Below are 24,923 nucleotides of genomic sequence, written 5' to 3' on the forward strand. Positions count from 1 at the left end.
TCACCCCTGGCGTCGTTGCCCACCTCTCAATTTTAAATACACGTAGACATTGAGGGCTAGCAGGAGGGGCTATCACGCTTACCTGCTGCTCTGGCAGGTAGCTCCATGCCCTCCTGGGTTTTAAATGCACCTTAGAACACACATACATCAACACTACATATGAGCGGGTGGAGGGAGGTTTGGAGTCTTCCCACACCCCGTTCTCTGCGACCTGCTGGAGCGGGGGCTAGGAGGAGGAGTTGGCCGTCCGACTGGGGTCTGGAATGTGGGGCCTCCCTGCTGCTGCGGAGTCGGGGCAGTCTGCTTCTCCCCACCGCAGGGAAAAGGGTAACACCACCTGGGTCTGGGCGCAGTTTCCCCTCCAGGGCAAGGGTACCTAGACCCGGGGCTTAGAGTACGCTTTGGGGAGTGTGATTGTGTGTACAGTGTCTCTCTATGTCTGTCTCCACGTTGGGTGAGTGTTGAGTAATTGTATATGAGAGCATGAGGGTGGGAATAGATGTTTGTATCTGTGTGTGCCTGTTTGTCTGTGTCTATATGTCAGGTTGGGTATCAGACGCCACCTCTCTGGGGACATCTCAGGCCCTCCAAGGTTTGGAGGCCCATCTCCCCACCACTTCCCTGCCGGTGGCAGACGCCCTCAGACATCGGTGCGTTGGTGGTTCTTTGTGTCCGGGGTGGGCGCCCAGGTACCCACCGCTCACTCCTTGGCGGCTGCTTATCGGGGCCTGGAGCCTGGGGCTCGCTCGGGCCACTTCGGGATGGGGTGCCCTTGGCCTCTCGGCCCGGGCTCGGTCACTCAGGCACAGCTGGCTGCCGGCGGAGCTCACGGGCACGTCACTGCAACCCCCGGCTTCTGCTCCGCGGCTGCTGAGTGACCCCTCATCTGGGACTCTCCTCAGCTCTTTCTGGGATAGTGGCGCTGCTGCCCCTCTGTTGGTCTTCCTTGGTCTCTTGTGTCCTGGGGGCCTCTGGATGTCTGGAGTTTTGATCTCCTCCATACCTGCTTCATGCCCTGGAGGACGGGGCAGTGGCCCCCACACCCTCTAGCAGATCATTACATGAAGGAACCTTTTTAAAAACAAGCGCGTTCATGCTCACAGGTGCACACACGGGTGATCACACGCACAAACTACACCCTTTTTGGCTCCTACCTCAAAGCACACTGTGCGCTGTCGATCTCACGTGCTGCACAATAATGTTTAATATTTAGTATTTACTGTCATATTCCCATATATCATTGTGATGTTGTTTATTACTCTCGTTTTCTTCTGCTTGCTTTCTTTTTCTTTCTCAACAGGTGATCCAGGTGATCGATATATGTATTTTTGTCTGCTTATTCTGTTGGTTTTGGTTTTTGCCCTTTTCCCCATCCCTCTTCTCAGCTGTTTTTCTTTCCCTCTTTCTTTCTCCCCTTTCTTTCCACCAGTCAAGTCTGTCCCGTATTCAGCAAGTGAAAATAAAATAAACAATAAAGGTGAATCAAATGGACCATTACGGCAAGGCTGGGATGGTCCATTTGGTAAAAGTAAATCCGTTGGGCATCTTTCTTCGCCTTTAGACAATAATTCTGATGGCAAAAGAACCAAACGGGACAGGTTAAAAAAAAAAAAAAGAAAAAAAAAAGAAAAAAAAAAAAGAAAAACAAAATGTTGACAATAAAAAGTTAGGACTTACTATATGAATCATATATTTCTGTGCTTCTTTCCGTATTGTGTTTACCTTACATTTCACCAGTATTGTATGTTTACTCCACTACTTAATATGTTACAAAGATCATTTTCAAAGCTTTGCATGTTTTTATGGCCTTCGTATGCCAGTGTCAATTTTATCTATATAGAATAGTTCATTACATGTTAACTCAATGTTATTAAAAGATTAACAAAAGAAATAAACTGTAACCCGACAATGGCTACTGTTAGCTTAAATGAAATGAAAACAAAACTTTAGTTAACACACACTCAGAGAGCATTATCAACTGTAAGACTGTGAGAATAAAACTCTTTCAATGCTATTTCGGCAGCTTGTTCCAAATAATAGCAACACAGTAACTGATAGCACCCTGAGGAGCATGATTGGATCTCATTTTAGGAACGGTTAAAATACCAAAACTCTATTGCACAATGCATTAGTTTAGATTAAATTATCTAATATTATGCAATAATGTACAAAGTAGCCATCATAATATGTTAATAAGCAGTTTTGAAGGGGGCATTACTACCAAGCACTGCCTATTAAACTAGGTTTATACACAGATATGCAAATATAGGGAAGTAAATAAACACCAGATTGTAGAATTAAAGATATTTAAAAAGTTAACAGGTATAATTTGAAGTTGGCCTTAAATCTTGTGTGATTTTTTTCCCGTAGACTAAGTACAGAATACAAATACTTCTTCCAACAATTCATAACAAGGCTACACTTACTATCACTCACTATTAATAATATCAGGGAGAGACTAGTGGCACTTGATAATTTAACAAAGGAAAAACTCATGAAAATAAAAAATCAAACAGTTACTTTGATTCATTTGATTGAATTCAATTACAATTTTAATGAGCAAAAACATAAAATGAATAAATGCAGGTATTGCAGTATGGGATAGTAAAGATTTAATCAATGTTTAGGAGAGATGGGAAGTCTTATTTTCATGTATTTGTTGAATTTATTTATATTTTATGTCTTTTATTTTATTCAAATCCTCATTATTTAAGATTTTAAAAATATATATAATTTTTTTTAACATGATAGATTAATTAAAAATATACGACATTGACTCAAACAGCCCCCGCCGGCGGATGAGAGCCGTTAACAGGTGAGCTGCTTTTCGTCCTGTTTATTCATCCCCATGACGTCAGCAGCCATCGCCGACTCCCCCTCACCATGACAACAGCAGATTTCCAGCACAGTCGAAGGACGAACGGCAAGCTCCGCGGCTCTACGGTTACAGCTGGTTGTTCAGCCTGGCAGTGGCGGTAAACGATAATAACGGGGATATATTTAATGTAGCAAGGCCGTCTGTGCCGCGAAGGAGCTTCATGAGCGGGAGGCCAGCCGGAGGCAGAGGGAGACGCCGTCTGACTGTGTGATCAACAACATGGCTCTGCTTCAGCATCCCCGGCTGCTGCTCGCCTGTGTAGGGCTGCTGCTGCTTCTCGCCTTTGGCAGCATCGACGCTCGGTCTTCGCCTATATCGGACTTGAAATCCAAAATATCCGGGGTGGAGGAGCTCTTGGAGGAATTCCGCAAACAGCTCCAGCAGGACCAGACCTACAGGACAGGTGAAGTGATGGACTCCTGCGTGGGCGACTTCAGTGCCGCGGGGGATCGCATCATCCGGGCCAGGGACTCCATCGAGCAGGGAGCCACCTTCCTGCTGGCCCCGGACAGGGTGTACACCTGGAAGGACTGTGTGCACGCCTGCTGCTCCCAGCCTCACTGCACCGTGGCGGTGCTTCACGAGGACCAGAGGCAACCCGGGGACAGTCTCCGTTGCTACCTGTTTAACTGCACCTACAGGAGTAAGAAAGTGTGCTCCTTCTCGGCTCAGAAAGGCTTCACAACATACAGCCGGACTCCCAACACAACGCAGGGACACCTCCCTGTTTCATCCAGCGACTCAGCCCGGAGGCCCGGAGAAGAAGCTCCTGATGAGGATGATGCAGGTGGGAGACCCTGCAGATACACACAGTGTTAGTTAGAAAGCACTGATAAGTTATTTAGAAAATGACAGGATGTCCGTGCATGAATGCATGTTTAAGTAAAATTGATGGAGCAATAGAAAATAGCATGTACAGTGGCTCATAATGGTTGCTGAAAAGTTATTATTCATTAGCATGTTTTTCCTGTTATGGCAGCAATTATTTCTTGAATTATGATGTTATAATTAGATCACTGATGATCATATTGGACAGGCTTTTGTAATCTTCTATATGAGGTGTTATAAGCTAAGATACCAAAAGTAATTTATTAATTTTCCTCGGGTTTGTGGCAAAAAACCTTCTTCGGGTAGTTTTCTGTCATTTTACTGTATTTTTTTTTTTTTTTAATTTAATCCCACCAGGAAACCCCGCTGTTTAAAACAGGATCACAACTTTTCTGTCAGCTAACAGCTGACAGAAACTGACTTTAACTGCAGAACCAGCCTTTATCACCTGCTTCTTATCCAGATAATGCAGTAGAGAGGGTTAATGATTTGCCTCATAGGTTTGTAGCCTTGCCCTCCTGAGAATAGAAGCAGATGTTTTTGTGAGGGGCTTTGGGCCTGAGCAATGGAGTTAAAAGGATATATGTGGATGGATATAAGTGGATAAAAAACAAAAAAACAAAACATATCTAATCATGTTTTAGCCTGTGATAGAATCAAACATGATTTAATGTGAAAATTGGATGAAGAGAGTAAATAAAGAGGCATGTAGAAGACACTTTCCATTTACCCGTGCTTGATGTTGCAGACGTGGATGAGCCTCCTCGCAGTGACGCTGGACAGGATGTGGTTATCCAGCTGCCCACAGATTGGGCTGTGCTGGATGGCCGTGACAGCGTGGACGACCACGGCATCAGCCGCTATGAGTGGAGTCTGATTAAAGGAGACACAGCCATCAATATGAAGGTCAGAGTGTGCCTTAGTCAATACAATCTTTACAGGTGTAGATGAGCCTCTAACTATGGCGATGACAGTGGATTAGACTAAAGATCCACATATATACATCTCTATTGTTCTCTCCTTCAGGTGTCAGGTGTCTCTGATGCTTTCATTTGCAATATGAATACCCACTAATCATCCTCTCAGGCACCAGAAAGCTAAATGTGTTTGGGTATTTTCATTAGTTAAGTCAACAGAGTGGCTTGTCTGCAGAGATCCACAATGCTTTACTGAATCAACGCAAATAAAGAGTTTATTATTTCTAAACTGCCCTTAGGTAATCAGCAATATGAGACACTGTCCTGTGGTTATAACATTAAAGAGATTTTAAACACCCTGCACAGCCTTTCCTGTTCTTATGTAAATATTAAAACCACTAATTTTCTGTATTTTCTACCTTTAACAGAAAATAGCTCCCAATGAAAACAATTGGCAGGAAAGTACAGAGCCATGTTGACACAGTGCTCATTATAGAGACACTCTCTGTTCATAGCAGGTTGCACAACTCTTAAAAATTATGTATGGCAACAATAATATAATATAATGTAATATAATATAAAACTCGTGGGTCAAGTTGTGGAAAATTTAATTTGGTCTGAAAGATCTGCAAGTATAATCTAATATGAAATCTAAGAACCTAGGTATGGGAAAAAGGAAACAATTGGAAGATAAACTAGTGGGTGATGCTGTCAGAAGATGACCAGTCTCAGCATTTTATAGGTTATTCTGCTCTGCTAATTTTGCTTTTAATGCTGGAAATGAATAAAAAAAAGTGATTCTGACTGCAGCACAATGGCATAAAGATAACAATAGTGCAGAAATATCAAATGATGTCAGATACAAAACTCTGCAGCTAAAAATAACACACAAAATCAAAATCATCAGAGCAAAGGAGAAACAACACAACACTTATTACTTACCTTTCACTTTGTCCCTCAGTACCAGTGCCTCTTAATCAGTCCTCTAGTCTTTTTATATGTATTGTATATCCTGCCCTTGTAGAGATTTTATTGATAAGATAATAGATAGTAAAAACAAGTAGAAAAGCAGAAAATACATTTTGTCAAATCAAATAAAAATAAATACAATAAAGTGAAATAATTAAATTTAATAAGTAATGTTGTAAGATCGAACAACAAAAAATATGTCAAATTCAAAAATGCAAAAATAAAAACGATTTAAAAACATGTAGGAAACAAAAAAAACATATAATATAAACAGCATAGTAAATATCAGATGGCGTCAGTATGACTGTGTAAGTGTTGTGATTGTGCAAAGATAAAATAAAGCATTAGCATGAGAGAGCAGATTTTCTCTGCTACACAGATGTGGTGCATTGCTAGGATTGATTGCATGTGGTATGGAACATTTCCTGTATCTGTTCTTGTGCCAGTGGAGCTGAGCCAGTCTGTCAGAGAAGTAAGTAGGATGGATGTATGATCCATGATGCATATACTGCTACATGTTTAAAACCCAGTGCTGTTTTACAGTAGTCCTCACTAGATGTTTTTGATCTTTTTAATTTGGCAAAATAAAAGTCTGGAAGTTGATTGCTTCAGAGATGTATTTTTTGTTTGTGCGCTAAAGTCAACACATCCAGGGTTGCTGAAGATCAGTGGCCTCCAGGAAGGAGTCTACACGTTTCAGATGACAGTCACTGACACGGCGGGACAGAAGAGCTCTGATAACATCTCTGTCACCGTACTGGCTCCAAAACACCGAGCAGAAGGTAATGAACTCACCAAAACTTCCATCTATGTTATGCAACTTCCTTTGTTCTGCACTGATTACCGCTCAAGGGTGCGTGACTTGTGACATATTCCTTTACCATTTAAAAGAGAAGATGTGTATTTACTGTATTCTTATCTGTGCCAACAGTGTGTACCGGTCACTGCTCAAACTACCAATTTAAGTGTGATGACGGTTGCTGTATTGACATCACCTATGCCTGCGATGGGAAGCAGCACTGTCCAGACCGCTCAGACGAAGACTTCTGCCCGAACTGTAGGAAACACCTAGTACTCACTTTGTTAGAGCTGGAAGATTAATCCAATTTTCATTTCTATTAAAGTTTCACTTTTAATGATTATGCATACTAGATAAAATTAATTAATTTCAGTACAGAACTCTTTTCTCTTATAAATCAAAAACGACACTTTCTTATATGGCAGTGTGCTTTTGAACAAGCCCAAACTCACTCAGTGTTGGTTTCAGCTGAAGCCAGCATGACTAAAAAGGGAGCCGTTGGTCAATTAACCTGTTAAAAGTATGTGTTAAGCTAATGTACAGTTGTCTTAAAAGATCAAATTTACAACTAGTGAGTAAAATATATGTTAATATGTTTTTGTGATGAGTGGATAATAGAAGTCTTTTGTAAGACTGAAATTATTTGAGTCATTTCATCGATATAAATGCTAGCAAAAATCCATAAACATACCTTCCCTTAAGCGATGGCTTCTTTTGTTTTTTTCTAGTTGATGGCAGCCGAAAGTCAGTGACCCACGCTGTGGACCCGCCCAGCCCTCAGCGGCTTGTCGCTCAGACAAACAAAGCTGAAGACGTCTCCATGCTCCCATCTGGAGCAAGGAAGACCATCACACCGCAAGACACAAGCAAGGCGGCTCCTTCTCAAAGTGCCAGTGATCAGGGGGCTTCAATCAGTCAAGGTAGAGAGGTCAAAGTCCTTGTAAAAGCATGTAAAACAACTCTGAAGGCATCTTAAAATTGTCATTTTAATGTTCTCGGGGATATAAAAACAGCATATATAGAATCACTACTCAGATAATGTTTTTTTTAAATAAAACTGAGGTTTAAAAAGATGTTTTCTCCCACAACTTGTACTTCGTCTGCGCCAACTCAAAGTTTCACAGGAGCGTGGCTTCATTGATGGTTCAGTCCACAGTGCCAACACGATCGACGTCTTGGTTCATCCCACCAGACCACCGCGTACACACCATGCTAATTCACATTTGTGAATACAAATTTGATAAGTGATAAGGAAAAATGATAAGGATGCTTACCTACACCTTTACTATGATAACATTTAGATATGCCTGCCAGCGCACGGTTAACATACTGTGAAACTCTTTTGTAGTAAATCCCATAAATTTCTATTCGGGGCTCTTTGAGTGCATGCTCCCAGGTACTTGAAAAACACTTATTTAAAAGGAGCCTTTGTATAAGATGCAGAGATATAAAGTGAAGTCGAAAAAGGGACAGGCTTTGCTCCGTCATGATAACCACTGTAAACCACAAGATGGTGCCGCAAGTCCAACATAAGAAATTCCATTAAAGCAATAATTAACCAACTGTTATCGCAACATATGTACAGAGTTCATGTTACTAATTATTTAAGAGTTTCAGGAATACAACATAATTGAATTATTTTGCATTAATACTGGTTGGGCTGGACATCTGCGCTAAAACTAGAGCCAGTCGTTTGTCACAGCCAGCGGTCTGGCTCCAGTAAAAAAGCATGTAAGCCAAGTTTTATTGGCCAACTGCTAGCCTGTTCTTAAAAGTGACGCTGAAGTTATTAGTTCACCTGTAAAGCAAGCAGGATCAACAAAATACTAATAGTTATTTATTTTCTTTCTATTGTTGTTTTTACAATAATGAAGCTTTTTGTAGCAAAAAAAAGAAGCTATTCTTAGCGGCATGGACAGCACAAAGGAAGGCAACCTTGGTTGTCCAGGGCTAGACACCGAAATAAGAAGCATATGGACTATGAAGCTTATTTTGGAGGAAATAAAAAGTACTAAGTTAAGCTCAGGTAGCCTATGGTTTTCTGAAGAAATAGGTTGGCATGTGTTATCACAGAGGTCGTTTTATGGCGTAGTTCCAGCCTCCAAAGAGGCAACGCCACAACTGAGACAGTGTGCAGCCAAAACCTTTATAGATGAAAGCCCATGTCTACAGTGTACTCAGCTAGCTCATTATTAGACAGATTTAGGCAATTAATATAAAATGGTGATGTTAGCTATGTTTAAAGCACTTTAGTCACACTTTGGAGCATTTCTTCATTGCAGTCTGTTTAGGAAAGGAGGAACAGAACAATATGAAAATGTAGGATACAGGAATTTGTGTCATTGGTGCAGAATCCCCTTTGTGAAGAGACCAAGAGGGTTTGGTGTGTCTGGGTACTGAAGCAGATGGAGCCTGTAGGCAGCCACTGAGTCATGGCACGGAGCTCAAAATGCTGGCAAAGCCACAGGGCCACTCTGCGGTCCCTGGGAAAGCAGCTCTTTGCCTGCATCCACTCTGAGTGCTGGAACAAAGCTCCTCTGTCTGCTCTGCCATCTGATCCCTGAATGTCACTGACCACACTGCTGTTTTACCATAGATATTTTGTGCTCAAGGTGCATTCTCAGGAGTCTTTTCTTCATTTGACAAATGCACGTCCAAGTGCTTAGGAAACTAAGATGATACCTCATTGTTTAGTGCTCAAAGTCAAAAGGAAAAATAGTTAATCCACTGTTGTGTAGAGGGCTTTGACCTTTGCACTCAAGGTGGATGATGACATTGGATGATATCTTAAGTCGCTGGTACAAGGGCTCAAAGTAATCTTAGATGTCCGTATCACTTTATCTCTTTATTTAGACACAAAGTCCAAGCAACAGTCCTACAGCCAAGCTTGTTTGATGTCCGATATCAAACATAGAAAAGCTGCAGATTGTTAAACCCACTTTATGACAACAGCAGTCTTTTGGTCACCCTTCATTTCTTTATCTTTTGCTAGAAAAACAAGAAATGCATGCACACATGGAAATACAGTATATAAGGCAAAACAGAGTTTGTACGATCCTAAGAAGATTTAAAGTCAATATTTGGTTGGACCACCTTTATTCTTCTACACTTCCTGAGCTCCCTTAGATAAACTTTATTGTAATTTCTGTGAATAGTCTTCAGGAGTAGTTCTCTAAGCTTCATGAAGGACATCCAAAGCTCTTTTTTGGATGTTGGCTGTCTTTTGTTCTGTTCTCTGTCAAGATAATCCCACGCTGCTTCACTGATGTTGAGGTCCGGGCACTGTGAAGGCCAAGTCATGACTGATGGTGTTCCATTGTGTGTTTTTCTGTCAAGCTACGCTTTTACTGAATTGGCAGTAAAAAGACTGAACCTAAATATTTACATTTTGGATTCATCACTCCATCAGAAATGTTGCCACTGACTTTTATCCCAGTTCCTGTGTAATATGGGATACATCAGCCTTAGCCACCATCAGCCACCTTAGCACTGAGACCATTTCTGATGAGGCTCAGTGAACAGTAGTAGTGCCCCTCTATGCTTAAAATATTAATATATCAGTATTAAGTTGTTTAAGTAGAAAATACACTGAAAATGGTCAGATACAAGGAAAAACATAGCTTATCACAATCATCTTAGACTAATGTTCTATCAATCTTCTTATTAATTTATCTTCTTCTGTCTATAACCTACACTACACTATAGAGTCACTACTACCAGAGAAGTAAGATACTTCTGTCAGGTTGTACATGGAAGGACTAAGTGACCTTCATTTATTCAAATGCACACTTTGATTAAATAGATAAAAACAAACAGAAAAATGGACTTGTAAAGTCAGGGTTATTCGAGTGGCGTGCCATTCTATTTATATGGCAGTATGTTTAATACTGTAACAGTATCTCTCTTATTACATAATAGTATTTAAGAATCATTATTCAATGCTAAAATCAAGTCACCTGAATCCATTTGTAGGATAAATGTTGAAGAGTTTGATATTAAAATTGTAACACTAGCTACTATAGGCTGTAGTAAATATGTACTTCATCTTCCAGCCTCGACCTGAGTGTTCAACTTCGAGCTGTTGATTTTTTTAAACTTGATGTGACAAATGAGGGATCAGCACAGTGAAACTGAGGACACCACTGTTATCCTTCCTGTCTCTAATAATTAGCATAAATTCCAAAATAAACTGATTTTGTTGTATTCATTATGATCTGAAGCTGGTGACTGAGCCCATAAAATTGTTTACTGAGGTCACAGATCAAGGGCACCGAGGGCTGTTACCACTGACTGCTACATAACTGGAAGTCTTCTGCCAGCCGGAGGAGCCGCCCCATGCTGGCCACTGAAAAGGATATTGCTTTTTTACTACTGTCTCTGAACAGGTGTCATTGCTGTGCAAGAATCATTTAAATGTGTTAAATATAAAGGCCGTGTCTTGTTCCTTTAGACCCGTGTGCTGCTGCTCCAGTTGTGGGACCCTGTAAAGGCACCTTCCCACGGTGGTATTACGACCAAAATGCGGGACAGTGCAAACACTTCCTGTACGGAGGCTGCCAGGGAAACCATAACAACTTCCTCCAGGAGTCGGACTGTGTCAGTGAATGCATACAAAAAAGTGAGAGCTCACCTTACATTAATTTTGATTGATTTATTTAACCTCATTTTGTAGTAAGATTGACTTTATTATGTACAAACACCTTTTAGGTCCAGCTTTCAGACCTGCTAGTGTGGCTCCTCCAGTCACCAAGCAGACTGAGATAGGTACATTCATCCAAAGAATCAAACACATGTCAGTAATTCAGTGTTGTGAGTCAGCTGTTTTCTCATCTAAGCGGTTTTATGTTTTTAAGCTTCCCCTAAAGCCACCCAGAGCCAAGCAGTGAGTGACGCCCCCATCTCCAAACCATTTCCAGTCATGGGAGGACACCCAGTCCCAGAGTCAGGTGAGACCCAGAGCTTCTGTCTGCTTTTTGTGGCTCTTCCCTCTCTATCCGATGACCTTTTCTGAATGGGACGCATTTCTTTCTCCAGGTGCCATCCTTCCTCTGGCACTTGGCCTAATCATCACAGCTCTGCTGCTGCTCATGATCAGCTGTCGTCTCAGGCTCGTCCGCCACAAACTGAAGAAAGCGCGTCCCCTCACTACAGAGGAGTCAGATTACCTCATTAATGGCATGTACCTGTAGCCAATCAGAGACCCGAGAAAAGAACCATCAGAGCCCGATCCAGGACGTTCTGAATTTGCACTCTGCATTTCTTCGATGTCTCTTAATTTATCCTCGTTTCCTGTTAGAAAGATCCAAAGCTCTGCTGCCGTGAACGTTGCCGAACACCTCCACAGCGATCCCCTCTGACTGACACCGTACATCAGCTGCTGATAGATTCAGCGAACATACTGAGATGCTTGTGAATTCATACTTATGTCCTAACAAAGTCACTGATGGAGTATCAGCGTTTCCCCTTAGGTCTGATACATATACTAAAACAGACACTTGTCTCATCTATTACGACTGATTCATTAAACACTGGTTACTTTGAGACAAACATTTTCATTTTACTGCACAAAACATGCGCTATTTCTGCCTCTGTGCGACTTTAATGTGCCATTTGTGCTGTGCGTTTTAATCACATTAAATTGCCGTACGGCAGACACAAAAAGCATTGAGTGCCTGTTACAGTCCTATAGGACCTGATTTTTTTCATATACATAAACACATATACACACTTTTACAATGGTGGATGTTCATATTAAATATAATCAGAGTCTAATCATGTGGTCAGCATATGTGAGCGAGAAGGCTTCAGTTAAATGCTCTGTTTCAGGCTCCGTTTCTTCCTCTTTGTTCTTTATGATGTCAGTGAGAGCAGATATACCAAATTTGGTCATGTCAGCCACACATACATTCATGGGTCTGAGGACAGAAACCCCACCCACCTGCCTGTCAAACCTTCTGTTTATGACCTGTAGCCATTCAGAAAAACATAGAGTGTACTTCATTTGTCCCAAAAGGTCAGGCAGCCAAAATATTCAACACAGCCTGTAATAAAATATTTGCATAAACAGTCAAATAAAGCAGTGTTTCTCAGACTGTAGAGCACAGAGTCACAGTAGGTGGGGTGTGAGTGAGTTGGGTAAAGTGTGAAGTTTAATGAACATTATTTTTTTTATGAAAAATTAAACACTCGAGGCTTTGCCCATGAGCTTTTCTGCTGACCTTTAGTCCCCTGAAATTCAGCACTGTCTTTTTTTGTCGGTAGTAATTGATAAAATTGTGGTTTGAGAATCGCTGGCTTTAAAGGAGGGGACTCACAGAGGATGAACCGGGGGGCTGCACAAAGCCAAGTATGCCAAATAATAATAATAAGCATTATTTTGAATTATGAATCATATAAAGCTACTCTCTCTTAGTCTAAAATTTTATATTATGGGGCTGGAAATTATATGTGTCCTTTAAAGTTTGCCAGAATCATATAAAACTATAGCAAAGTCTTTTTGTGAATTTCTAGTCCTGTATGATTTTGTTGCGTATTTTTCTCTAATAAGGCAACATAATTGGAGTGTATACCATATATCTACATATATATATATATATTTATTTTGCCAAATGTATTCCCCCAAAGTGCTGTCTTTCATGTAACATATTAAAGTTTATTTTAAAAATCAAAAGGACCGGGTTATATATGTTAACAACAGGATTTGCAAAAACGATTTTATTTAGAGATGATCATCATATTTGTAGAGATTCGTCTCTCCCTCTTGTATTTCTGGAATTTTGATAATCATACATTTAGTCCATCATGTCAAGAAAAAATCTTTTAAAATCATTTAGCTTTACAACTGACTTTTCATAATTTGTCACAGTGTAGGGTTTGGCGTGAAGAAAACTGGATTCCTACCACAGCCGTCTTTTTTACTGATGGTGTGCTGAGCCAGTTCCACCTTGGTTCTATTAGAGAATCAGCATATATTTCAACAGCAACTCGAACTGTTGATGGAGGAGAGAACTTGAAGGCTGAATCCGTTAATCTTTTTTTTAAATTATAGCTTCGTCCCTGATCCCAGGAGGTATGCCCAGCCATTTTGTGTCTTTTATTGTGGCTATACATGGAGCTGATTCTACATTTGGCACCAACTTACTCATCTGCTACGTTATTAGGTACACCTGTTCAGCTGCTCCTTATTGCAAATCTAATCAGCCAGTCACTGCAAGCAACACAGTGGATTTAGGAATTTGGATGTGGTCAGGAAAACACTTCTGTAGTTTAAACTGAGCATCAGAATGGGGAAGAAAGGCCATTAAAGTGACTTTGAATGTAGCATGTTTGCTGGTGACTGATGGGCTTATCTGAGTATTTCAGAAACTACTGATCTGGGATTTTCCCCAAACCACCATCTCTAGGGTTTAGAGAATGGTCTGAAAAACAGAAACTATCCAGTGAGCAGCAATTCTCTGGGTGGAAATGCATTGTGATATCAGAGAATGGCCAGACTGCTTTGACCTGAAAAGAAGGCAATAGCAACTCCAATAACCACTTATTACAACCAAGGTATCTCTGAATCACACATTGAAGCAGATGGACTATATCAGCAGACCATTCTGGTCAGCTAAGAACAGAAAACTGATGCTACAGTTGGCAGAGACTCACCACAATTAGTCAATAGAATTCTCAAAAAGCATCACCTGATGCTCACCAGTGCTCTATGTATTATTGTAGAGTCTACCTTACAATATAAAGCGCCTTGAAGTGACTGTTGTTGTGATTTTTGGCGCTGTATGAATAAATCCTATTGAATTGATGTGATGAGTCTTGATTTAATGCCGTCACATTTGAATGTTAGGATCAGAATTTAGCATAAACAACATGAAAGCATAGCTCTATCCTGCCTCATGTCAAAGCTTCAAGCTGCTGGTGGCGGCGTAATGATGTTGAAGATGTTTTCTTCTATTAAAGTTTTTCTATTTAAACACCACAGCATACCTGAATATGTTTTGTGATCATCTACATCCCTTTGAACCACCTCCTTCAAGCAGAATAACACACCATGTTCTTGAACATGCCTTGCATGTCCTCAACAGTCACCAGCTCCTAATCCAACAGAACACCTTTGATATGTGGTGAAATGGGTGATTCACACCATGGATGTGTGACCGTGCAATGCTATCAGTTTAAAATCTCTGAGCAGTGTTTCCAGCACCTCGTTGAATCCAAAGAATTAAGGTACCTCTGAAGGAAAACCCAGGATTATTAAGGTGTACCTAACACTGTGTCTAGCAAGTGCAAATAAGACTTGTACAAAAAAGATTCAATAACAAAAGGCAGACAAAAACATAAGCATCTCTTTATTTTTATGCCATTCCAGCAACTGTGAAAGCCAAATATAATCCATCACTCAGATCACCCAAAATAAAATGTGCTTCTTTTTTTTTTTTGATTTCATGATATTTTTTTTTCATCAAGAAAACAGACATTCATTTGCTTTATATTGTTGGAGTTTATTTTGGCAAAGCAGTGACTTTCCCCATTTAGTGTCAGTCACCAGAGGAGCCTGCACAAATTGTTAATGGAAACCAGCGGCAGAAAGCAACACATCAAGTGGAAAGCACAGCCCTGTATGTGCGTGCGCATGTGTCGGTGTCATTAGTGCTCTGCTCCCTTCGGAGTATGTTCGGTACGATCCGATACTTATTTTACGTGTAGAATGATCTAAGAGTGCTGCACATCAAACAGGATGTGTGTGTGTGTGTGTGTGTGTGTGTGGTGGTGGGGGTTTACATCAGCCTTTGAGTGTTAATTTATGTGTGTGTTTGTGTTCTTAACACTGATGCCATGGGAAGAAAGCTCATACTTTAGCAGAGAAGTCTACAGTTTTTATGATCCACACACACACAGACTGTAGCTAGGTGATTTATCTAAAAGGCTCAGGCGTTCTTCGTCTTGGTTGTCCGGGGTTCCTCCTGCATTCAGCTTTGATGCTGCTGAAATGTAATGCTGTGAAAAATGTTTGACTGCAAATCAAATGGTGAAACCACAAAAAGAAAAAAAAAGAAAAAAAACCCTAAAATTCCAGCGGTTTAAACGAACACAAACCAACAAGGATGCAGGCCTGGAAAACAAAAACAAAAATAATAAATCTCTCTCCGATATTTCTGTGCAGAGCGTCAAGCAGTCTTTCCTCGCAGCCCCTCGGGGCCGTCATCAAATATGAAACTCTAGTCCATTGTTAGAATTAAACAAACAAACAAAAAAAAAAGAGAGCACGTTTGTTATGCTTTGAACAAAATGTCAAGGGCTGTCCGACCCATTCCAAGTTTTCTCCAGGTTCAAACTTAAAAGGTGGATTATGGACTGCGTTCCTCTTCAAAGTTCATCCCTGTGAGAAACACATTTTAAATATTAGACACAAAAATTGAGGCAAGGTGCAAGAAAAACAAGCAGAAATCCTGCTGTCATGCAAACAGAGTTAAAAGAGAAGACCACATGCAACATATTAAGATAAAACGTCATTAGAAAGTTGTTTTCATCTCTCGAAGATTATCAGATAAAATAGTTGAGTTGAAGTTGGGTAATAAGCTTCCAAATTGGCAAAGCAGTCATGCTCCTGAAAACCAATCATGTGCCTTCAACCTGCTGTGATTTCAGCTCATTCCCTCATGTTTGAAACAGAGCAGAATGCATTAATCAGGCGCCTTTTATTGAGACCAATTTAGAGCTACGGGGGTTAAAAGAAGATGAAGGAAACGTGCAGCTAGTTGGTATGGTATGGAAGAAGCAAAAAAATGTCAACAAGCAGCAAAATGCAGCCCCTTGTGATCCATTGCCTTGCTCCAAGCCACACCATTTCACCTTTGCCACTGTGAGAAGGAGAGAGGGGGAGTAGAGGGACAAGGAAGTCACTTCCACCTGGACCACTGCTTGTCTTTGTCTGTTAAAGGCACATAAATCACCCCCATCAAGGGCTTCATTTTGGTGCTGCCATCTTCCATCTTGTCATATTGCTCCAGCATCTGATTTCCCCCCGCCGGACCTACGGGCAGGATCAGCCGCCCGCCGGGCTTCAACTGGTCCAGAAGCTGAGGGAGGCAGAAGGGAGAGGTAGCGGCGGACAGCAAGTCAGCTTTAAAAATACATTCCAGGGATTCTATTTAAATCCAGTATGACTGTATCAGATATAAAAACACATTAAATTAAATATGAAGCAGGTTTACAGTTTAGGTATCCAGCATTTGTTTTAAAGGGTAACAATGTGATCAGCAGAATTCAGAGACACTCACAGCTTGGGGAACGGTGGGTGCAGCTGCGCCAACGTGGATGGCATCATACGGCGCCTCCTCAGTGTAGCCCAATCGCCCGTCTCCCACTGAAACAGCAGCAGGATGTCACTCACAAGCTGTCGCACCGAAAACACTGATGGACGTCCCCACGAGGTGGGACGACACACATTACTTGCCCAATGTTGCATCTGACGTTTATAACAATTTCAATCTGAGAAGCCAGAAATAGCCGAGTAACGCTGATAAAACTGCATCTCAATATTAGTATATTTCAGTATTTTATGGCTGGGAGTTACTTTCATATCACAGATTGAGTCTATAAACATGAACAAACAAAAGCAAAGTGTCTCTAATTTTACTTTGACATTAAATATCGTTAGTTGTGTTTTACCTTATCAATCAGCAGACAAATCTTTTTTGGTCTGCTTCCTTTTATCCCCCAGTTGCGAGTATTTTTTTTACCTGTATCTGCCATTATTAACAGACTAAATAAGGAAACATTTCAGAATAAAGTCTGAAATCCAGGCTGCCCATCTATCAGACTCCATTAGTCGCTGCTGGCATGTTAGTTCAACAGTTGTGCAACAAAAAACAATGAAATCAGACTCATGACAGAGCAGCTTCTGCAAACCTGAATCATGTGCATGCCATTTCTTCAGACCAAGTAAAAACAAAACAGCTACGCTGATGGTGAAAACCTGCAGAGGCCTAACCACAGAAAACCGATTAGGAATCCAAAGGAGAACTGATAAAGAATGCGACCAAGAAAACATAACAAATCAACAAAGGCACTGCTATTAATAAAACCGACAACCACCTGTAATCATACAGCAAAAAGTGATTTACAAAATGAAAGACAAAACTGAGAAATGAATAAATAAGTATTACTGCTCTTATTAAGCCCCTCACTGAACTGCTCTTGAACCCCCCTTCAGAGGAGGTAAAAGTCCTCACTGCTCAATTATTTAGAGCTGCACGCTGTTTACTGACTGCTGCGTTTTTCTCCACCGGGGAACATTAAACTGTCTGCTGTTCAGTCGGATCAAGGAAGCAGCAGCCCTTCCTCAAAACCCACAAACGTCTGCTGAAAAAACAAAGATATAAAGCTTTAATCCGCGATGTCTTACCTATTAGCTTGACTCGGCCCGATGTTATCAAACTGGGGTCATCTTTCTTCACGTTGTTTATAGAATCATCTACCAGCTCTTTGATGTGATCGATTCCTATAACTTTCCCTTTAGGACCTACCTGTAAAGCGCAGAGGGATGAAGAGAGGGTGGGGGGCGTGCTCAGTTCAATCACGACGTTCACAACATTGAATGCAGTCAATCTGATTGATTTTCATCGATTGGTTGACATATTAGTGGATCAATCGGCTTAATTAATCAAGAATGCCACCAAAGAGAAGTCGTTTGTGTTTACCCGTCGCGTGTGTGGCTCACCATTCGTGCGAAGCAAACCGACAGGATCCCACTGCCGGAGCCGACGTCCAGAGCCTTCGCTCCCTCATACAACTGCTCATGTAGAAGCTCCAGGGCATAGGCGTGCTGGGGAGGCAAAACGAGACAAAAGCATTTCAACCCATCAGTCACACAGCACAGGCTAACACACGGTAAATCCTAGCGCAGGCCATCTGTGAGGCTTGTTTCAGTTTTTCATGCTTAAAGTGGACCTATCCTGCTCATCTCCAGCTCCATATTTATTATTCTTGTAGCTTTGTATGATTCCTTCTGTCTGAAACAAGCCGTTTTAGCTCCTCTCCCTTTAAGCCAACTTCACAAGTCAAGATGAGCTGAGCAGAGGTAGGTAGGTACTAATAGAAAAGGGCTATAAGAGGCTGCTGCCATTATTTACTGCCACAGACGCCATAAAGTTTCATGTGACCTTCCTGGGAACTACAGGTGTAAATGATTAGTTCTGCAAAAAAATAAATAACAATAAAAATAAATGAACAAAAAACAAAATTAATAATAATAAAAAGAAGAAGAAAAATAAAATAAAACAAGAGAGAGAAGAGAATATATTTCTCGAAAACATCTGGGAAACATCGTTCTCTGCGACATCATCCAGAACAAAAAGTAGAATGAAAAAAAACAACAACAACAACAAAAACCCTGGTCATGTTTAATGGGCATCTACTGTGCCATCAACAGCAGCAAATAAGAAAAAAGATAACAGATCCACTTTAAGCTTCTATTACACGACTGAAACATGCCAACAATGAGCACAAATGCACAAAACTGTGAGGGTTTGGTTAACTGCTGCTGTTATCTACTAAAAATAGATGATTAGGAATGACTGAATGGGACCAAGCTTCACAATAAAAACATTCAAAGCTGTGATTCACAGGGAGCAGAAATGTCTGAAAGTCTTTAAAGTCCTACCATGTGTGGGGCGCTGATGGTCGCTTGATAGCCTTTTGGTTAAAAGACAGGAAGTAGGTTTGGTTAGTTTGAATCTCAGATCTCCGTGCGGCGATATGCGAGCGATTACACAAGCAGACGTACCTATTGACTGCGGCGAGTCCATGTAAGGGTTACACCTAGAGAAATGTGCTCGGTCTGTGGCCAGCATGACTTCGTAGACCTTGTCAGATTTAATAATGCCATTTTCTGAGGATGCAAAAAGAACAAGGCAGATATATATATGTATATATACACATTACATAATCCTGCAGCAGAATCAGACAAAAAGAATGAATAAGGACACAATATAGAGATATCAGACAGCAAATTCACAACAATCAACTTCTATTACTAGTACATACCCTAATTTTTCCAAATCATGAACAGGACTGCTCTAACAAACTACTGGATTTTCATAGTTTTGCATCACTGCAGTAAAGTCTAGTAATTTATCGGGTATTTAAAAAAACAATCCTGTCTGATTCAAGCAATTTTCCAGTTCCTCATTTCAAACCTAAATTACACATCCTCAAGCTTCTTCCTGGCTAAGAACAAACTTTCAAGGGGGTGATTGCACATCTAAGTACAAGCAGTCCACACAAAGTTAAAGCAAAACATCTGTGTTGCTTTACTGCAGGGAAATACGAGTATCTTCTGTTAATTCTAACCATTAAGATACATAAACATGTGCTTCATGCTTGAGTGAATTAAACAAATATTCTTATCAGTCTGGTGATTTTAATTTGAGGGAAGGCCAAAACCCTTGTTTATATGGAAGATAAAGACTTTATCAACCCATTAGGCATGGATGATCGTGTATGTGACGAATAAAGCTTGTTTGTTTGTTGTTTGTTAAATTACATCAAGCATACAAGTTAGAGTCTGTGAGCAGTGGAAACCACTGAAACACGCTTTTCAAAAAATATACCAAAGATGATCAGGAGAAAAAAGTAAAGAAATAAATGAGGATGTGCCTCGTGTGAGATTACTGGCAAAATTACAATTATTTTGGTCAACACCAAGATCACTCACACATGCCACATGTCTGGGTGTTTGAAGCCACCGTGGGAGAATTTTTCTAATTTGGTGTTTTAAGGCAGAAATTAATGTTTACATGATGAAGTGTGCAATGTGAAGGCTCAGCTCGCTGCGTCTGTTTAGCTAAAAACAGACGTCACAGCAGGGAAAACTGTGGTTGTCACACTGTGGGACACAAAGCCTCTGCATTGGGGTTTGTACAACCAGGTGACAATTACAAGGCAAAAGTAAGATGACGTATTCTTATTCTTTCAGCTGCTCCTTTTAGGTGTTGCCTGAGCGAATCAGGTCCCTCCATCTCACCCAATCACTTGCATCTGGTTATGATCATTTTTTTTCAGTAAAATTCAACTAATTTAAGTGAAATTTAAGTAAAATTCAACTTGGATCTTGTTTTTAAGAAAGAATTGGGGTAAAGTATACACCACGTTACATGAGAGCCAACCAGGACCAGAAAGTCAGGTCGTATTTCTCCCATACAAGCTTGTCTTCATTGGCCCCTTCATTGGTTTCTGAAAGTAGAATGGGAGGCAGAGCCTTCAAATATCAGGCTCCTCTCCTGAGGAACCAGCTCCCAGTTTGGCTTCAAGAGACAGACCCTTCTTTACTTTTAAGATTAGACTTTCCTTTTTGATAAAACATAGAGTTAGGGCTGGATCAGAGGAGCCTGAACCAATCCTTAATTATGCTGCAATAAGCTTGAGCTGAAAGGACAGTTCCCATGATGCACTGAGCACTTCTTCTCAGGGAAGATGAGATGAAGGAAGATGAGAATGTGCATGATGACGATGAAGTTGCAAACCAAAGAAAAAAAGCAAAGAAAATCAAAGTAAGAATTTTTTTTGACTACTTTCAAAGAAGAAAATGCAAGAAATTAAGAAATTGCAGCCTAAACACAGGCTGTGACCCGTGTGTGATGACCAGAATGTGTGCAGCAGAGAAACGCCAAAGCTTACAGACAGGTCACCAAAGAAACAAACAAAAAAGCTTCGTGAAGAAGTGTCTTCACAATAATCCCTCCTAACGGGATCCTTTTGCAGTGAGTTCCAGAGGCAGGAAAAGCCAACGACAGCCGGCTCTGCTGTCATCACCAACTCCCCTCACCCTCTGATCCATGAGCCACTTTAGGATACATTACACAGAAACCACACAAGCTGACAGACGAACATCTACAACTAATATCTAATGGCTCATTTCAAGCCACGATCCTCCCATCTTTAATTATTCACAAAGCAAACACTCAAACTTCACACTGTTCCTAAAATTTAAACCCACTAGGTGACCAACTTAGAGGCATGCTTCACATTTCCTAGAGCACAGGACTAGGTGCTGAACTTTAAAAACGAATGACTCATTCAGCATCAAACAAATAACCTTCTGACAGGTCCTGAGCGCCGACCAGGAGGACAGAGACAATGAAGAACTCAGGAATTAGCATGCATCCTGCGTGTGACCCGCTTAAATGCAGCTTACGCAAACTCAGGTTAACTTTAAGCCATTCATGTGTCTAAATGGGTCAGTGTCCAGTTAAGTGGAGCGAGTAATGACCACACAAAACAGGTGAAACTTAACACTGAGCTGACTTCAGTTTGCACCAGACTAATACAAAATTTATTTTTTGTACAGATTCACTAAAAAAGGGTTTTAATGCTAAGGCTAATTCAGTTCTCCCTGACTTATTTTGGTGTAATTATCATTAAAAGGAACTTTTTCTTTCCCCAAAATAACAAGCAAATACATAGACTATGGTTAGGTAAGGTAATCCTGACTCTTTCCACAGGAAAGAAATGAAAAAACAATCCTGGATGCTTTTTAATGTGTTGCTTTTTCTGCTTCTTGTTCCAGTAAGTGTTCCCAGTTAAATTCATATTGCCATAAATATGGACTAAAGCCATTTTAATATCACCAGGTGCAAGTGCAAGATTTTGTTAATAATGAAACTTATCATCATGTACAATAAAGAGTCCTGCAGCAGTTATAGGAACATAAAATTAGCTGATGACTCAGTTATCATCAGGCTTCCTGAAGGTAAGGAGCTGGATCACTTTAAAAGTGAAAAGACACTACAAATATTCGGGTGTTTTTCTTGACAACAAGCTTGGTTTTGCAGAGGTTACAGCTTGAAAAGATCCAGCTAGAGCTTGGCATGTAAGCAAATTTTCATGTTAATGAGAACTTTGGCTTCCAAAGCTTATTAAAGCAAGACAATTGCAATAAACGAATCACCGCGTCTTCTTCTGTTCCACAGTAATTATGTCCTTTGTTGCCATCCATAAAAGCCCAAATCCACTCCCCAGCAGCCTGTGGCGTTTTTAGTTTGATTCACAGTAATTAATTTAACTGAAAACAAATAAATTAAAGTTCAAGAAAAGAAAATTACTTAAAAAGTTGTTGGGTTTTTTTTTCCCCAAGTATGAACCTTTAATTGGGCGTAGTTTTAATCGTGAAAAGGTTTTCCTTTCATGAATTTGTCAGTTTTCATTTGAGTTTTTTTTATTATTGTTTTTTTGTGTGTTTATATATAAAACAATGGCTTCATTGTTGCAGCAAAGATAATGAAGTAATGGAAAGCTGTGTGGGCTCATTTATGAACCCAGAAATAAGTCAGGGGTTTTCCTACAGATTCAAAAATCTTGGCACGGGCTTCGGTCTCTTTAACTAGGATTTGATCTGCTCACGCCTAAATTCTTTTTAGTTTATAAGAGTGACACAAGAGAAGCTGGAAGTGATCAAAACTTCAAATTGTCCTTCTCTGTCTGGCTTTTTCACTGAGAATGCTTTATAGACATTAATGATATTTACTTCATTCATTTTAACAAATATTTTCCATCCATCCATCCTCTTTGGCTTATCCTTATCAGGGTCACGGACTTGGGGGGGGGGGGGTGCAATTCTGTTTGAAATTTATTTGCTTTAAAGATTTTCTTAGCACTGCATGAGTTTATTTGTATTCACTGATTACAGTCTGTTCCTTCTTGTAGATTTATTTCTATTTTATGATCTAACCAGGTTTTTTTTTTTTTTTATCATTTGCTTCATTATTGAATCTATTTTGTAATTGTTCTTTTATGTTATCTGCTTAAATGTTATTGTGCCTGTTATATTATTTATTGTATTTATTCCGTTGATGTTTCATGGGTTTTTCTCTTTTTTTTTGTCTCATCCACACTCTAAACTGACCATATTTCAGCACTACTTTAGCACTTCTGCACGTTTTGCACACTTGGTATAATTGTTTCCCCTTTCCTGTTATCAGTTTTGCTGTAGTCATGTTTACAGTTTTTCCCATGCATATTAAAAATAAAAATCCAAAGAAGTTTTGGCCATCCATCAAAGGAAAATTACCAGGGTCGTGATTAAAAAAAATATTTTTCAACGATATTGCTACTAATAACCAAATAAAATAAAAATGCATAAATTTGTATTAAACAACCCCAGAAGGTTCGTTTGGAGTCAGAAAAACCCTGGTTTACTGTTCCTTTGTGAAGCACATTTCCCCTGCAAGGCCCAAACCACAGAGCTTTCGGCCAAATGCTTAAAGCTTGCAATGATATGCTGAACTGCAAAGCTTATAAATAGCCCTGGGAGATAACCTTATATCAGAAGTGGAGTCTCTGGTCTACAGAAATGCATGTGGGAAACATGCCTGCGCAGAGCTGTCAGTGACTAAGTTTCGCGCTACCTCATGACAGCATGATTGAACCATGTGGGATTGATGGGATCGATCGTAGTAGCACTGAGTCACTGCTCCCACCGCAGCTGTGACACAGCAAGCTGCCATTTTCACTCACCCACCGATACGAACTAAGCTTTTGCATGCACAGCTGTCACTGCCATTCAGCGTGAAAGTGGACGACACACGGGCAGCCGTTAGTGGATGTGGGCAGGGCCGCTGCCGTTTGGCTTACAGCGTCCCAAATGACGCACATAGAGCTAGCAGGCTAAGCTACCTTCACCAAAAAGCTCTAGCTGCACAAAAATCCCTTGACTGCAAACAAAGGAGAGGTCATCTGAGTGTTAAGAGTTAGCTTGGTTATTTGCAAACGCAGCGAGGGATGCATCTTTGCCTTGCGTGAATTGGGAAAGGGGTGGAGAGAGTTGCTGCTAGGTCAACAACAACATACCACATAGCTTAGCAACCAGCCAGCTCCTGTGCTAACCTTAAACGTCCAAACTAAACCATTTACAGGCAACGCATCTGCAAAAGCGTCGCTGCCACCGCCGCCGCTTTTTTTTTAGGAAAACATGCAGACTCACTGCGGAGGTTGTTGACGAGCTCTGCGTGGCTGGCTCCTCCTGATTTCCAGGCCATTATTAAGCAGACTTTGCGGAGTAAGTAGACAGCAGCTGTCAGTGCCGCGCCTGCGCCGACCGTTTTGCCGATGAAGCTGACAACCTCCAGAGCGGACGGCGGAGCGGCGGATACGTCACCGGGCATCCGATTGATTTTTTTTTTTTTTTTTTTTTTACGACGAGCCCCCCTTTCAGACACACCCCACCACACACACAGCACTCCCCTTTAATTCATAAAAGTTGATCTGTTTTATAAGATATGTGTCCAAGCTCGGTGTTTGATGCAAGGGCAAAGCCACATTCCGCACTGTGCTTAACCAAGATTTGCCGCAGTTAGCACAGGTAGCGGCCGCTAGGTGGCGGGAAATAGCAATGAATGTGAGAAACGCTGAATTTGGTCTCACTGGGCTACCGTACTTACATACGACTTAGTAGGTGCCAGAGATGATCTAAGACAACTCTTCCCCTTCGAAATAAAACCTTTGTACACAAATGGGCTGATTGGCTAATTGGATAAAA

General features: G+C 40.8%; 2 protein-coding genes across 3 annotated transcripts; one reads left to right on the top strand and one right to left on the bottom strand.

Annotated features, from left to right (window-relative positions):
- The first annotated feature begins 2,893 nt into the window (after positions 1-2,893).
- lrp11 (low density lipoprotein receptor-related protein 11) lies at positions 2,894-13,038 on the top strand. The gene is made up of 10 exons (XM_039598574.1): positions 2,894-3,665; positions 4,455-4,612; positions 6,233-6,374; positions 6,524-6,649; positions 7,120-7,311; positions 10,842-11,009; positions 11,099-11,155; positions 11,245-11,337; positions 11,426-11,566; positions 11,688-13,038. Exons 1-10 carry the CDS (start codon positions 3,098-3,100, stop codon positions 11,711-11,713), a joined length of 1,671 nt encoding a protein of 556 aa, XP_039454508.1. The 5' UTR covers positions 2,894-3,097; the 3' UTR covers positions 11,714-13,038.
- Positions 13,039-14,715: 1,677 nt separating this feature from the next.
- On the bottom strand, positions 14,716-24,541 carry pcmt (protein-L-isoaspartate (D-aspartate) O-methyltransferase). 2 transcript variants are annotated; one of them, XM_031728543.2, is made up of 8 exons: positions 24,369-24,541; positions 19,176-19,280; positions 19,053-19,084; positions 18,111-18,215; positions 17,796-17,916; positions 16,669-16,754; positions 16,241-16,467; positions 14,716-15,767 (listed from the first exon to the last, which is right to left on the bottom strand). In XM_031728543.2, exons 1-7 carry the CDS (start codon positions 24,421-24,423, stop codon positions 16,288-16,290), a joined length of 684 nt encoding a protein of 227 aa, XP_031584403.1. In that variant the 5' UTR covers positions 24,424-24,541; the 3' UTR covers positions 14,716-15,767; positions 16,241-16,287. The 2 variants fall into 2 exon arrangements, with proteins under 2 accessions (XP_031584403.1, XP_031584412.1); XM_031728552.2 differs by having other exon boundaries at positions 16,298-16,467; positions 24,369-24,539.
- Positions 24,542-24,923: the final 382 nt, after the last annotated feature.

The sequence above is a fragment of the Oreochromis aureus genome, linkage group 15 (assembly GCF_013358895.1).
Source record: "Oreochromis aureus strain Israel breed Guangdong linkage group 15, ZZ_aureus, whole genome shotgun sequence".
NCBI lineage: Eukaryota > Metazoa > Chordata > Actinopteri > Cichliformes > Cichlidae > Oreochromis > Oreochromis aureus.

Coding starts and splice junctions, on each gene's coding strand:
- lrp11 (XM_039598574.1), top strand. CDS start 3,098: ATGGCTCTGCTTCAGCATCCCCGGCTGCTGCTCGCCTGTGTAGGGCTG. Junction 4,613..6,232: donor ACACAGCCATCAATATGAAG/GTCAGAGTGTGC, acceptor TGTGCGCTAAAG/TCAACACATCCAGGGTTGCT. Junction 6,375..6,523: donor TCCAAAACACCGAGCAGAAG/GTAATGAACTCA, acceptor CTGTGCCAACAG/TGTGTACCGGTCACTGCTCA.
- pcmt (XM_031728552.2), bottom strand. CDS start 24,423: ATGGCCTGGAAATCAGGAGGAGCCAGCCACGCAGAGCTCGTCAACAAC. Junction 18,216..19,052: donor CCATCAGCGCCCCACACATG/GTAGGACTTTAA, acceptor TTGCCTCCCCAG/CACGCCTATGCCCTGGAGCT. Junction 17,917..18,110: donor CGGTTTGCTTCGCACGAATG/GTGAGCCACACA, acceptor TGCGCTTTACAG/GTAGGTCCTAAAGGGAAAGT.